The 15837-nt window shown below is 53.5% G+C and overlaps 1 protein-coding gene across 1 annotated transcript in view; it reads right to left on the bottom strand.

Annotated features, from left to right (window-relative positions):
• Positions 1 to 12872, bottom strand: part of KCND3 (potassium voltage-gated channel subfamily D member 3) — a 128804-nt gene extending 115932 nt beyond the window's left edge. Inside the window, 1 exon segment of the mRNA XM_023757066.1 lies at positions 11767 to 12872. Coding sequence (XP_023612834.1) covers positions 11767 to 12872 — 1106 coding nt within the window.
• Positions 12873 to 15837: the final 2965 nt, after the last annotated feature.

Below are 15837 nucleotides of genomic sequence, written 5' to 3'. Positions count from 1 at the left end.
AACAGGCCCACGAGTCTTCGGCCCTGGGACGGGGTATCTTCCTTCCTCTGCCCAAGACAGAGGCTGCGGAAGGAGATTTCCCCCAAGGGCCTCTCCCGTAGAAATCTGGGTGGTTGGCGAGAGGTTAAGAGCCGATGCTGGTCAGACCCATGCGAGTCTGACCCCAGCTTGTCCGTTCACCAGCAGCAGGAGGCCTCCGCTTCCTCAGCTGAGAACACAGGTGATAGCAACATCGGAGGTTACTGGGCGGGTGACACGCAGACACGCATGGACATACTGATACGTAGCACAGGCCCTGCACCGAGGACAAGCATGGCAACATGAGCTGTGACTGTGGTTGTTGTTGTTGAAGGCCCCTCACGTGTCAGGGGGAGCTATTTCTACTCATGCAGTCCTCGGTGGGAGTTAGCAAACAGCTGCTTCCCTGCCTTCTGGATAACAACCCTAAAGAGACTCCACGCGGCTATTAAATCGCCATTTCCGTCCCGGGGCCAGCCTCCAACGCCTAAGCGACTGTGCACAGCGCTTCCCTTGGGGACAGGCAGCAGCGGCTTCTCTCTGGTGCTGTGACTCCTCCTCCCGCCCCACCCCACCCCACCCCACCCCACCCCACCCCACCCCCGCTGGCTGATGGCCTCCCTTACCAGCCTGCGCTCTCTCTCTCTCAGTTTTTCCTTCAACCTTTCTCATTTTATACATTCACTTGTTTATTGTCTGCCAGCCCCAGAGAACTCATTCAGTTTATGCCTCCAGCCTCCGCCTCCAGCATGCTGCCTGGCACACGCAGACCCACAACGTGCGTTAACTAAATGATCGAATAGATGCATTCACATTTAACTTGTTCCCATGATCTTTCCAGGGCCAGCTACAATCCCACCTCCTCCACGAAGCCTTCCCTGATTCCTGCCTCCTCCACCTTCCCCCTCACACCCTCCTGCCCTTTACTCAGACCGCGTACCGTGTTGCACCCAGAAACGTAGCTCTGTGTGCACAGGGCACCTCTGTCACTGGACTGAGACTCCTGATGGAGCAGTGAAGCCTAAAGGAGCCACAAAAGCTTGGTCTGAATCCAGCAATGCAGTGACAGCAACAGCGTGGGAGCTTGGGCAAGTTACCTCCATGCTCAACGCCTCGGCTTCTCGCGTGTAGAATAGAAACTAACGCCCACCTCCTGGGGTTTAGTCCGCACCCCCTTTCTCTCCTTCTAGGGACACATGTCACTATGACTGTGTCTTGCTCACAGCGAGAGCTCAACCTATGTTTGCTGATTGACTGAACCATCACTATCCTTGTTGCTTATCAAGGGCCCAAGATGGCATCTCCCTCCAAGAGGGACAGGCCAGAGGCGGCTCCCAGGGGTGCCGGAGGGCGTCTGCCATTTCTCTCTAAGGAGAGGGAGGGAATGAGTGGGACTAGCAGTCTCTTAAGTCCCCGAAGACTCTGGAACTGCAGTGACCAGGCCAGTGCCACCCACAAAGGCTGTGCCCCTCGGAGTCAGCATCACCCTGGGGCAGGCACGGACCTCATCTCCTAGCCACACGCCAATGGAAGGATCCTGTCACTACTATTATTTTTCAGCAGGGCCATCAATGAATTCTGCTTTCCTGGGTCAGTGCTGTTTACTTAATTATCATTGTAGGAGACTAAATAGAAAACCCTGTTCTACTTGGAAAACCAGTGTGACCTTTTAGCTCCAGCAGAAACACAGCATGCAAGGAACTTCCCCAGGCCAAGGGGAGAGGGGGAACGGAAGCATCCCCAAAGCTGTTCACAGTGGCACCAACATTCCCAGTGGGTGTGGGGGGGGTGCAGGAAGTGTCCCCGTGGTCCCCCCTCTCCTTCCCTTCATGTTGTCCTTCGCAACCTCAGCTGTTTCCCCCGCTTCAGCTGATGATTTTGGAAACTGCCTCTTTAGCCCCCTTCTCCTCGCGAAGCTCCTTTCCACCTGCCATCCAGCCAGCCACCTCCAGGACGCCAGAGCTCCCTGCAAACGTAGCAGGTGCAAAGCCAAGTTCACTGTCTCTTCCTTCCCCCTGACCTCCTGCCGAGCTGGTCCTCCCCAGTGTCTGCCAATTCCACATCTCTAATCGGCCTGTCTTACTAATAAAGTCCCAGAGTTACTTCGACTTTTCCTTCTCCTGGGTGTCTTTCCATTCTAGTCCCTCCTCTCCTTTTCCACAGTGACTGTCCGAGGACCCTCCTTCTTCACCTCTCCCCTGGATCAATCTGCTGATGGCACCGTGTCCGGGGTCTTCCTTCTAACGTGTCCCGGAGACAGCTGCCACGTAAATCTTCCTAGTCAGTGCGTCCCTGCAACACCTCCAGTGGCTCCCTAGTGCCTCCCAAATACATTCCTTAGCCTAATATTTTAGGCCCTCCGAGTCTCTAGCAAACTTTTCATTCCCACTTACCTCTAGCCATAGCCACATATCCCTAAACACTAGCCAACAGCATATCCGTTAAGCTCCCCAAGCACCATGCCCTTTTGCAATGTACTTACAGTTCCCATCTCCACATACCCAAATCCTACCCACTACTGTTGGTATAACTGAAATGTCACCTTTTCCGTGAAGCCGATCATTCATCGGCAAATATTTACTAAGCATTTATTCTGTGCCGACACTTCCTGCCCCGTTCTCTCCTGTGCGCTTATAAACATATTCAAATCCCCCGCTATATTGCAGATTTCTCAGGGACGGGTCCGAGGTCTCATTTATTTCTAGATCCCCAACACGTACTAGGTGTTCAATAATCTTGGTTGAATTGCATCAAGATTTATGCTGTCCATGGTTCTGATATTGTTTCATTGTTGCTGTTGTTTTTTTCCTGCTTACGTATGTGTGATCAGAAAGAAGTAAAAATAAACTAATGATACTTCTCAGCAGCCATAGCCTGTAATTATGGTTAACTCTCTGTCATCCATGCCCCTGGAAAATGGTGGCAAGAACTCACCAGAAGCATAAACACATTACTTCCCCTCCGCCTGACATGCATAGTTTTTAGGGAGCCAACTGGCCTTTTGAATTCTGTTTGGCTGATCCGGTTGTCACTTGTGATTAGTCTCTCAATCACTGGTCGGGTTAGAGGGATGGAAGGGGAGGTGAAGTTCTGTGCTGGGGGGAGGAATCCGGTCCTAATGAAATGCCGCCCTGTGCGACCTCCAAGGCAAGATGGGGCAACATGAACATCACGGGCACTCGGGCTGTGTCAGCACAGCCCCAGGACTGGCCGGCTTCCCTCGGGCGCCTCAAGGATAGAGCGGTCGCAGCCCCCACCAGCCCGCTGTGATGTCCAGAATTTGTTTTCTGTTTAAGGATGACAGCAACGACAAGTGCCACTGGGACTGAGTAAGGTTCCGGGATGGAGCAGCCTTGTTGGCATCAGGATGGTACCTTGCCGGGCCACTGGGAACCACTGGATGCAAATCCAAGAAAATGAGATTTGCAATTCTGCATCGATAGCCAGATAGAACTGGGGGGGTGGGCATCCCCCTCTTCGCTTCTGAAGCAAACAAATAGTGCACGGGGTGATTCGGCAGCTGCATTCATTGGGAAAATTGATGCGCATTTCATGTGTCAGGGAGCTGAATCCCGGAGAAGGAAGCCAGCCTCCCAGAAAATGGTTTCTTTATATAGTTCCATTCATTTATTGTTTGATTGGACTTTCTGTATATTAAATTCAAGCTGTTCTGCTGCTCATGGGTATTATGATGCGTTGGCTCAGTGGGAAATAATGAAGGTGATGGGATTTTACAGCAACACATTACAAAGGAGGCGTCCCCAGCCTCATCCATCTCTCCATCAACTAGCTAGTGTGTGAGGTGGCACTTATATTAAAACGATTTTTCTGATTCAGTTTAATGACACTCATTTGAGTCCTGACACCCGGAATATGATTACATGAGCTCGATGCAATCTCCCTCCATCCAGTCCTGGTCAGCACAGGCTGAGTTATCTTCCCTCCCCCGCCCCCACCTTCCCACCCACCCATCATTTGCATTGAGCTCCGAGGAGAAAGGTGGGGGCTGGGAAGAAAGGGCCTATGGATGCTCTGTCCTCAGCAAAGCAGGCTGGACAGAGGCAGGACTCAACCTGGAGGCCACCTCTCAGCCTTTGGCTAAGAACCTTGGGTGCCCAGAGGCACTGTGGTAACCTCCCTGCTCGTCACAACAAGACCCATTGGATGTTGGTCTGGGGTCACTACGGCACACACCTTCCGAAAGAGATGCGGCCTGGGTTCCCACAAGAGAAAAACTGACGTGGAGATCACCAGAGGATGAACGCAGATATGAGTAGACTGTCAGCTTCTTGGGAGTGGCTGGTTGTGTTCAAGGCCACCTGCCTGGGGACAGGGGTTGGGGGACTCACAGCTGAGGGTCCCTGCTCCTCTCCCTGCCCAGGGAGAGCATGCAGCCCAATGGCGCAGGGCCAAGGGCCTTGCCTGGCCTGGGACAGGCGGCCCCTCCTGTGCGAGAGAAATGAAAATACTGAGGAGAGGGAGGGCCAGGCTGCCTTCTGTTTACACAATTTTCAGGCAGAATAATTGCTGCTTCTCGGGAAGAATCACGTGTGTTTCTATTGGTGTGTCTAAAGGGGGAAACCCAAACAGAACCAAACACAGAGAGATTGAGAGACTGAGGTTGATTCTGATGATTCTGGAAGAGACCTGTGAAATGGGCCGCAGCCTGACATCCCGGTCCAAAAACTGCAATGCTCTGAATGGCTGGATCGGAAGACGGATCTAACATGATGCCCCCGGTGTGAAGCACCCAAAAGGCCCACATCCCAGCCGTTGGAATGACTCTCTCCCTCCTCTGTAGCCCCGAAGCCCTCCACCTGCCCCTCTGTTTAAGCAGCCACTACAGCCACCAGCTCTGAGCTGGGAATCTGTTTCCGTGTCTGAGCCAAGACTTCCCCCGGGGCGGTGAGCACTGTGCCCAGCCCTCGGCAGGTGCTTGGGAAGTGCTGCCTGGGTTGGAAGGAAACCTCAATCCAGGCACCGAGGCGCCTGCTTACTGCCTGCCCTACATGCACGTCCATGTTCTAACCCGGGCTCTTGGCTTGTGCGTCTGTGCTGGGGTCTCGTCGGCCCTGGGCCTTGGAGCCATCCTGCAGCCATCGGGACCTCTTCCTGTGACATGTGTCTCCCAGGAGTGGAGAAGGAATGAAGGACTTTCTTCCGGGCTAGTTTCTTGCTCTGGGAGCTGGTGAAGCTTCCAGCAGGCATGTGGGGGAGGAGGACAGCAGGTGCTGCCTGTCCCCTCTACCTTCAATATCACAGAATCTCTCACTTGCCCCATCGCCATGCTATCCATCACCCTCAGTCCCAGCCACCATCCTCTCTTTTTAAAAAAAATATATTTTATTGATTTTTTACAGAGAGGAAGGGAGAGGGATAGAGAGTTAGAAACATCGATGAGAGAGAAGCATCGATCAGCTGCCTCCTGCACACCCCCCACCGGGGATGTGCCTGAAACCAAGGCACATACCCTCGACCGGAATCGAACCTGGGACCCTTCAGTCCCCAGGCCTACGCTCCATCCAGTGAGCCAAACCGGTCAGGGCAGCCACCATCCTCTCTTGCTGAGATTACTGTGATAGTGTCTCTTCTATAATGTATTCACTACCCAGGACCTGGAGTGATCCTTTAAAAATATAAGTGACATCTATTCAAAACTTTCCAGTAGCTGCCCATCCTAAGAAGATGAGTAAAAGACCCAGGGCGAAGTCCTTGCGTGGACCATGAGCGCCCTTCATGAGCTGCTTTCCCTGTTACTCCCATTACCTGCCCCTGCTCTTGGGGCTCCACCATGAGAACCTTCTTGCTATTCTGAGAAGAGCACTCCAAGGCCGCCCCTGCCCAATGACCTTTACATTCTCGGTTCCCCAAGCTACCCACCCACAGTCCTTCAGGTCTCTGCTCACATATCACCTTATCTGAGAGACGCATCTTGACCCAACACAAAATAGCAACTGTCCCTGCCCTACACCCCACCCCCCCACCGCTCAGCACTGCCATTCAGCACATCACACTCTATTTTTCTCTGCAGCACAACTTGCTGCCCCGTGGGAAGTATTTATTTATCAATTTGCTGCCTGGTCTCCTCTACAGAATGTAAGCTCCACAAGACCAGGGACTCTCTGTTTCCTTTGCTGCTGTATATCCAGTGCCTAGTAGCTACTCAATAAATATCTGCTCACTAAGGAAGTAAATGGAGGGAAACTTCATGTGTCGGGGGCGGGGCTTGTCTATGGGTCCCTTTCTGTTTCTTCCAGGCCCCCAAGTCTACAGTGGGGAACATGGCCAAGGAGCCAAAATAGTGAAAGACAAAATTTAAACGTCCCTTGCAAGAAAGTGCCAACCCTGCTAAGGCTGCCCTCAGAACTAGAGAATGCCCTGTGTGGCCTCCCACCTCTGTCCTGCCCACGAATGTCCTGTCTAGCTAACATATGGATAGAACTTTCACTGGTTCTTACAATGGCCAGGAGTTGGTTAGCAAATGTGTAGGCTGGGGTACAAACTGCTTTGGTTGAAGAGATGTTTACTGAGGCCTACTGCCCTGTGCTATGTATGCATCATACATGGATCATACTAGGCCCTGTGCTATGTATGGATCATACATGATCTTTGGAACAGAGGTCTACCTCTATCACATCGTGGGGAAAGACAGATAAACAGATAAAGTTAATAAAATGTGGCAACTGACAAGACAGAGATATTCAAGGGCTATCGTGGGGGGCAAGGGAAGGGGTACCTGTCTCTGGAAGGCAGGGAAGGCCTCCTAGAGGGCTGAGTTTTGAAGGAGGATGGGAGTTAGGCAGACACAGGGCAGGAAGAGCATGAGCAGAGGCCTGTGAACCTTGGTCTATTGCTCGTCCCACCCTCCCTTGTTTTGGTTCAAAGGAAGAGAACTGAGTCTCATTCCATTAATTTTGTCTGTACCTTACATTGGGCTGACGTGCAACCCAAGGGCCTGTGTATTCTTAGAGCTACCATGCTGACTGGCACACAGTAGGCACTCAATACATTTCAAATAAATGAATGGCTCCTTTTTTGGGATGCAGGTCTGCACCCGCTCTTAGGAGCTTTAGCACCAGAGAACTTAAGAAACGTCAAACCAAGAATGTCTTTACATCGAGGCCAATCATTCCCAGTAAGTGCGCTCGATCAGATGCCCTGGGCAGATACCCTCCACCATCCAGGCGGGAACTACTGACCAGTGTGCCAGGCCCAGGCACTTGGGAGCTGGGACGAGAGTTGGGGACACCCAGAGACTGGATGAAGGTGCAGCCGGAATTTTAGGGATTGAAGGGTTAACACAAACAGATCTCAGAGCTCGATCAAGTACCCTGTTCTGTGCTGTGCCTGCATTGATCTCCCAGGCTCGGCTCCCGTCTCCCAAAACCTCAGGCAAGCCCCCTCCAGGATTACGTTTTAAAGGGAAATGCAAATCACCCAGAGGCTGCTTCATGCTTGGAAGAAGTAAAAATTGATTCTGCTGTCGTTAAAGTGATTTTTGGACACTGTCGAAGCTCTCTCATCATGGGGCATGTGGTGGCAGAGGCTGCTGGTCACAATTACATAACCAAGCCAACCAGCAGCACTGGGCATCTCACCAGGAGCGACACTGCCCCTTGCCCTTCCCAAACCGCCTTCCCCTCCCAAAGATAGCCAAGAGGACCGCATCCCATCCGGGCCTGGAGCTGGGCCCGGAGCTGGCCCTCGATGGCCCTGGTGGATGCCCGCTCACAAGGCTTCCCCCGCCCCGGATGCGCCCTTCTTCCCCACGGCCGCCCCCAGGGCTTCACCCACAGACGGACTCAGGCACCAGGCCAATTGTCATCCCAAGCAAAGTCAAACAAAGTTAAGAAGGAAAATCGGCTTTGAAAAAGCCTGCGACATATAATACATTCCCAAACTAATTCCCCAAATAAGATGAGTTGGTCTTATTTAATATTGGGAGTTCTGCATTATCCCTTCCCTCTGTTAACGGAGATAAATGAGGATTTACTCTATTTATAACATCAATTATGAGCACAGAAATTAATCCTTTAATAGGGCATTTGGGAGCTCAACTGTCAAGGGGGCAGAAGGGAAGCGTGGGCTGGGTGCCGGCGTCTCCCCCCAGCACCGGAGGCTTCAGGGGAAGGCCACCCTGGGGCCTGGGTGGTGGTGGAGCTGTTGTTCTGTATGTTTAAGATATTTTGAGATATTAAATAAACGGGAATAATCGGCTCCCGGAGATCCCTCCCTGGAAGACACCTGAGTCACTCATCAGCGAGTCCTGGGAAAGCAGGCAGAGAGGCAGCCCGAGCCAGGAAGAGCCACCTCCTCCATGGGCACATGGCCCTCGGCCTGCCGGTCAGGCCTGCTCTGAGGAGCTGAAGATGGTCTCTCCAGACGGGAAACAGGAGCCCAGGGAGAGATTAGGGTGAGGAGGTTTGGGAGACAGGTGTCTGCTAGGAGCTCTTAGAAGCAACCAGAGAGAATGTGGCATGTGGCAGAATGTTGGCCCTTGATATTCCACAGCCACCAGTGACAGCAGAGAGTAAAAAACAGACAAGCTTTCTGGAATGGTCCACAGGCCTACAGCTAGCCAGTGGATGTGCTCGGGACAGAAACCAGCCAGGGCAGATAAAGGCTTCCAGGGTCGAGTCAGTAAGATCTCCGATAAGGGCCAGAAGACCTCCTCGATGCCGCAGAGCATCTCGGGGGATGGGCCAGACTCCAGGTGAAGGCTGCTCTCCTCTCTCCCAGAGGGCCAGGCCTGGGGCAGAGCACAGATCTAGGGTCCACCCTAGAGAGAGGACAGGCAGGTTTGGAAGGCACCGAGAATAGTAGACCAAGCAAACGGAAAAGGCGCCCCATTCACATCAACATATCCCTTAAAAAGCATCTTGCCAAGCACCTGCTATGTCTAGGCAAGCAGTGAGCCTGGTGATGGTTCCAACTGCAACTCAGGTCACAGTCAAAGCAGCCCGATCCAGCACTGGACGACGGCGGCCAGGGTGGAGGTTAAGGAAGATGCTACTTTCTTGCCCACTAGCTTCTCCTCCTAGATATATATTTTTAAATATTTTTATTGATTTCAGAGAGGAAGGGAGAGGGAGAGAGGGATAGAAACATCAATGATGAGAGAGAATCACTGATTGGCTGCCTCCTGCACACACACACACTGGGGATCGAGCCTGCAACCAGGGCATGTGCCCTGATCAGGAATCAAACCATGACCTCCTGGTTCATAGGCCTATGCTCAACCACTGAGCCACACCAGCCAGGCCCTCCTAGACATTTGGATGCATGAGGGAAGGAAGGTGTGGAGCCCACAGTCAGGGGAAGCATGCTTCTCCCGTGGAGGTACCCTTCCCTTCCTCTTTGCCTTCACTCTCTGGCACAGGCTTCTTGCTCTCCCCCAAGACAGTAAATGAGGCCAAGACTATCCATCCCTGACAATGGACTTGCCCTTTGACCTACAAGGGGAAGGCTACAGGAAATCCATGGTCTGTCCGGCAGCAATAGAACACTGGGATTTTCTATGAAAGCAGCATTCATTGGAAGGCAGTATTTTGACTTGCCAGAAAGAACTGTTTAATTTATAAAATCCCTGTGTGCCTAGAGCAGTGCCTGCCATGTAGTACTCACTGTACTGATGCTTTCATGAATCGCGATACAACCAGAATAATAAAAAAGGTAATAACTCCGAAGGTCTGATTCCCACCCACGGGCCCTGATGGCATGGAAACAAGTGGTGGTGAGTGAAAGGAGAAAGGGCACTGGATGGAGGCAGCCAGACTGGTATCTGAAAAGAAGCTCCGGCCCTTATCAGCTATGTGACTCGAGAAACATACTTAACCTCTCTGAGCCTCATCTTCTGCATCTTCAAATAATCTTTCCTACCTTGCAAGGCTGTTGTGAAGACAAAGAGATGATATATGCAAAGTACTCAGCACACAGCTGACAGACAGTAGACACACACAAGCTGCTACTCTAATAATAAAAAGCAATAGGCAGGTGGCCACTGAAGCGGCCACTGGTGTCCCCTGAAACAATCCCATTTTAGCTCTCACTGCCCTCCATCTGCCCTGTCTTCTCCCCACGGCAGTCTGAGATATCACTCTGGTGTCATGAGGCCCCTCAAAGGGCACGTGAGGGCACTAGGCAGTCAGAGCCACATCAGAAGCACAGCCAGGCAGCTCCTGGCCACGGACGAGGTCTCCCATGTGACGGGATGGCCAGGGTCAGCCTGGAAGGACAAAGATGCCTGCTTCTTCTGACACAGGGGCACGCATGCTCTCTGGCCCATTTGATCCCTAATATCCCATCAGACCCGAGCGCCCACATCTGCTACCGGAGCCAAGAAACACAAGGCCAAATGAGCAGACATTCTTACCCATTCTGGGTGGGAACAGTGTTTGAAGAAGAGTGTGTGGCAGAGTGGGAGGAGGGGCAGGACGACCTCTGTCAGACAGACAAGAGGTAAAGGGAAGGCCCCACCCAAAGTGGCCTTCACAGATGGACAATGACACCCCTTGCTCGCCCCCTTGCTACTCCCTCCAATGTGGCAGAGTGACAAATGTAATCACTTTAAAAGGTCCCGTCACCTGTTCAGTCATTCCCAAGAAGCACGCCCAGCACTACAGAAAAACCCACACCAGCGGCCACAGGGTTTCAGCCACGAAAAAATCGAATCACCAGGACGCCACCAAACGAATTGTCAAAGACCAAATAAAAAGCTTCATGAATTCTCCACCAGCAATATAATGCTTCCTGGCCTAAACAAATATAGACCCAGCACATGAATTGTGAAGGGGGTTTGCATTAGCCTCAGTGACTTGCAACGGCTGAAGCAGAAACCCTAAGAAATACAGGTCTCCCTAAAGCTGCCTTCATTGACCCTAATCCTGTTAGGGGGGAAATGGTACTCTCCTTCCTGAGCCCCCTTTTTCTTCTTCTTCACATCCCAGGACCATAAATACATTTCTGTGACCTCGGTTGGAGAGGGGACCTCTGGGAGGTGGAAGAGACAGAGTCACCGGCAACCGCGCTGAGCGTCCTCGCCCCTCCCTTTGACAATATTGCCGCTTGTGTCCGACCACATGATTCCTTTGGACTACCTCACAATCGCCCAGGTAGCCAGGCCATTCCATCACAGAGGCGGGCTGAGAAAGCAAGGCTGCTCCTCCTTCAGCGAGGAAGAAACAAACTGGGGCCCCGTTTTTCAGAAAACCCAAGTTCACAGTCACTTAGAGAAAATCTACTCGGGGCTACGGAACCCTTGGGCATCCGGGATAGCAGAAAGGACAAGAAAGGCAAAAGGGAAGTCAGCCTGCAAATATGCTACAAACAAATGCAGGAAGGGTCCGTTAATGGAAGTATGTCCCCTCCTTGCGATACTCACCAAACCCTCACAGCCTTCACCAAACCCTCACTGCCCTGTTTCTCTTCTTTATATGCACAGATGTAAATAAAATGCAGCCATCGCCTCCCCACCCCCCAACACACACAAACGCACAGAATGCATGGCCGAAAAAAGAAACAGTGACTTAACTTTCTAAGTTTTATAAAATACACCTAAAGAACGCTCGATTCGGAGCAAGCCACTGCCCCCAAACGAATCAGTCACGTGCTTTCCCCTTGTCATCAGGCAACTTTCCTTGTCACACATGTTGGATACACCTCTCCATCCTCTCTGCCAACCCTGACACCATCCAGGGCTGCGCCGCCCCATCGCCACGGCCCTGCTCCAGGCCACCAGCACCCACTTACCCCAGTGTCGTCATGGTGACAATGGTGTACCAAAAGGAGGCAGGGATGCTTGTGAACTTGCTGGCAGAGGAGCCCTTCTCGGCGTAGAACATCACAGTGGCGAAGATGATGATGGCCATGGTGAGGGAGAAGAGGAGAAAGCCGAGTTCGGAGGCACAGCTCTTGAGTGTGTAGCCCAGGATCCGCAGGCCCTGCGAGTGTCTGGAGAACTTGAAGATCCGGAAGACGCGGAAGACCCGCAGCGTAACGAAGGCGCCCGACACATCCTCGTTGTTGGTCATGACCAGGCCGATGTAGTAGGGCATGATGGCCACCACGTCGATGATGCTCATCACGCTGCGGATGAAGCGGTAGCGGCTGGGCGCGGCGAAGAGCCGGAGGAGGTACTCCACAGTGAAGATCATGACACACGCCGTGTCCAGGCAAAAGAAGGCCACCGAGTAGCGCTCGCCACACGGCAGCTCCTTGCTCCCGGGCACCGTGCCGCACGGCACCGTCTCCACCACGTTGGTGATGACCGAGACGGCGATGAAGAAGCCAGTCACGTAGTAGAAGACCAAGGCCATTGTGCTGGTGTGCGGGTTCTCGAAGGCGCGCCACATGGTCTGGCGGAAGCTGAGCGAGGGCATGGACTCCTGGTTGTTCTCCGAGTCGAGGTCGTCCTGCAGCCGCTCGGCGTTCTCCCGCTTGCGGTCCTTGTACTCCTCGTAGCAGCAGTCGCCGATGATCTCGGGGAGGATGCCATAGAAGGCCAGCTCGTCGTCGTAGGCCGAGATGCACTCGTAGCGCGGGTAGTGCAGCTTCCCGGTGCGGTAGAAGTTGAGCACGCAGCGGAACACCTCGGGGTCCCGGTCAAAGAAGTACTCCTTGGTGTCCTCGTTGAAGAAGAACTCCTTCTCCGTGCTGCCCAGCAGCGTGTCCGGGTAGCGCTCCAGCGTGGTCCGCCAGGTCTCGAACCTTCGCCCGCTCACGTTGAGCACGATCAGCTCGTCCTGACGCTTGTTCTTGTCGGTCGGGGCCAAGGGCATGGGGCAGTTGGCCACTGGCATCCACCCGATGGCCGCAGCCCTCGCAAAAGGCAGCCAGGCTGCCACTCCCGCCGCCATGGTGACTCCAGCGCCGGGGCGGCCACCGCGCAGACTGTGCACACCAGCTTGGACTCAGTGCAGGGACCCCTGGGAGACAGGAGGAGAGAGCAGAGAGCCAGGTGAGTCCTGATGGGCATGTGGGACGTGGGACTCTGGGAAGGGTCACTGGTGAGGGAAACAGCAAACGTCTTAAAAGCAAATGAATTAAATGGAAATGACCACCCGAGAGAGGACAGTTCTCTGTCCTCCCGTGGGGAGTGCACCTAGCACGGGGGTGCGGCGTGTGGATCACCAGATGTTGCCGCCTGCCTGACAAATTGTCAAGTTTCGAGAGGGCTCAGAGCATGTGGAGGGAACGCCTCTTTTGCAGGAAGATGGGGGAAGACCCAGGAAATAATCAGCTCTGAAAGGTTATGGCCTTCTTGCGAATTCAAATCGGGAGAGGGTAAATGAGTTCTCATTAAACGAATTTCAAAGTGGAATAAACATGCTAATTTTTATTTCTCTCTTCACCCACCAGGGCAATCAGGAATGGGGTGTGGATGAAGGAACTCAGGGGAACACTTTCTTCCCACTCCTCGCTGGTGAGGAGGCTGGGGTTGCCCAGCCTGGAATGTTCTGTGAGATGGCCGGTGACTACAGCAGGCTCAGGGCTCAGTGGAGCTCTGTCCCCAAGTCCAATGGAGAAGGCTGTCCCCACGGGAGTGTTACTCTCTGGGACACCCAGCCACCTAGTGTCCAATCGCGACCCTCAGAACCATGACAGGAAGACGGGCCAGGCTCTGAGGCTGAGCAGGGGCCCCTCCCCACCTGTGAAGGACCTGGGATTCTTCATTCACCTGCCTCCCATGCACTGCCCCTCTCCCTCCCAGAGGAAGCTGATCCACGCTCACTGCCATCTCCAGATTCCTCGCCTCCCGTCTCCATCTGCCCACCATCCTTAGCTCCCGTGGGTTATATAACAATACTCTTCCCCATGCCAGCCTGTCACCTGGCCCCACCCGGCCCTAGGCAGTTCCTGGTCTCCTCCGCTCTCTGACCACACTGTGCACGCCCCTCCCCATCCCCTGCCTGCACGGAGGGAACAATGGCCAGGAGAATTATATTTGGCTTTAGGAAACAGTTTTACCTTCCCGGATCTGGTTTTTTAAAGACAACAGTGAGATGGCTCTGCAATCCCCAAACGTACACCATCTGTGGATAGCCATGTGGTGACACAGAAACACACGTAACATGACGGGAAACTGTTTGGGGTTAACACACTCGTGTTCACGAATCCTAAATCGATCACTCAGAACCAATCCTGACTCAGAATTATTGGGGGCCTCTGGAATGCAGTTGGTTCGATTCTGTGTTTAAAGAAATGAGGATGCCCTAGCCAGTTTGGCTCAATGGATAGAGCGTCGGCCTGTGGACTGAAGGGTCCCAGGTTTGAGTCCGGTCAAGGGCACATGCCCTGTTGTGGGCTCAGTCCCCAGTGGGGGGTGTGCAGGAGGCAGCCGATCAAGGATTCTCTCTCATCATTGATGTTCCTATCTTTCTCTCTCCCTATCCCTTCCTCTCTGAAATCAATAGAAAAGTATTAATAAATAAAGTGGGGGTTTTTTTAAAAAAAGAAAGAAATGAGGCAGAGGTGAGCCTTATCATGGGATCTGAGCTCCATCTCTCCTTGTCAAACCCGCTTCCTTCTCCCGACTCCCAGCTCTAGGCTTTTCAGGTCTGTACCTCCTCTCAGCCCTGGGCTGCCACTTGCCTTTCCCACTGGATGCCCTGGAACAGGACAGGCTTAGCTGGGTCTCCCTACTTGCAAGAAGCTGCTCTTCTCCCTTTACTCTCAGCATCCCTGACCCCAGGCCTGTCACCTTGGCCTCCTTCCTCATTGCTCCACCCAAAGAGTCGCCAAATAATGAGACCATGGCTCTGACTGCCCTCATGAAGGTCCCAGTCCCTTCAGGCCTCCTTCCCCCTGGCCTGCTTGTCTTCACCACCACCCCCACCCCCATTTCTCCTGTTCCCCAGAAATCCATACTGCTCAGTCATCTCCCTAAACCTTGCTCTGATGGCCGTACCCCACAGCTTCCAAAATCAAATCCAAACCGGGCCCAGCACTGCAGCATTCCCACAGCCGGCTCCTGGCTTACCATTCCTGCCCCGGGTAACACGCGCCCATTTCCCTCCAGCAGCGAGATCACAGACGGCTCACACACAGACCTGCGGGGGTCTGTCTCTGGGCATGCTCCCTTCCTCCTCTTGGCAACATCCTCCCGCTCCAGCCCTTTTAGATTCCCACCTGGCCCTCACCCTCGCTGTGGTGCCCCACCTCTGCCACCATGAAATTCTCTCCTCCTGTGGGCTCCCATACGGCGTTGCCCCTCATCTCTAGCACCCGTCTCCTCTGGCCTGGATTACAGATGCTTCTTGTGTCTTCTTAGCAATCACGGCTCACAGTAATTGGGCAGTTACTGCAGGCCAGGCACGGCCCTGTCTCCTCTGGACTCTTTCATGCCTTCCCCACAGCAGCATGGGAAGAATCTAATATGCAGTGGTCGGGAAGGGGGGACAGGGACCCCACCTTAGCAGTCTGAGCCTGCAATGGCGCTAACCGCTTCTCTGGGTCCCCCTGTGAGAAGAACAGCAGCGGAGGTTCCCTGAGGCCTGCTGGTGCCGGGCACAGTGGCACATGCCTGCATGGACCATCCCAATTGGCCCCGCCAACAACCTGAGGGGCAGACACCACCGCTGCCCCCATTTTGCAGATGAGGAAGACGGAGCATGAGGAGCTGTACGAGGTGATGTAATAAGTGGGCAGAGAGCTTTAAACCCAGGCAGTCTCAACATGGAGTCAAGGGCTCGGCCAGGCCACTGCCCTGCTTCCCCATGCCCCTTCTCCCCCACCACAGGGCAAAGGCCATGATGCCTCCAGTGTTACTTGACAACCAGGAGGGGGCACATGCCCTGACCCCTAGTAAAAGGTATCAAAAAA

Source organism: Myotis lucifugus, unplaced genomic scaffold (genome assembly GCF_000147115.1).
Source record: "Myotis lucifugus unplaced genomic scaffold, Myoluc2.0 scaffold_101, whole genome shotgun sequence".
Classification (NCBI taxonomy): Eukaryota; Metazoa; Chordata; class Mammalia; order Chiroptera; family Vespertilionidae; genus Myotis; species Myotis lucifugus.
This window is presented reverse-complemented; position numbering and strand designations above follow the sequence as displayed.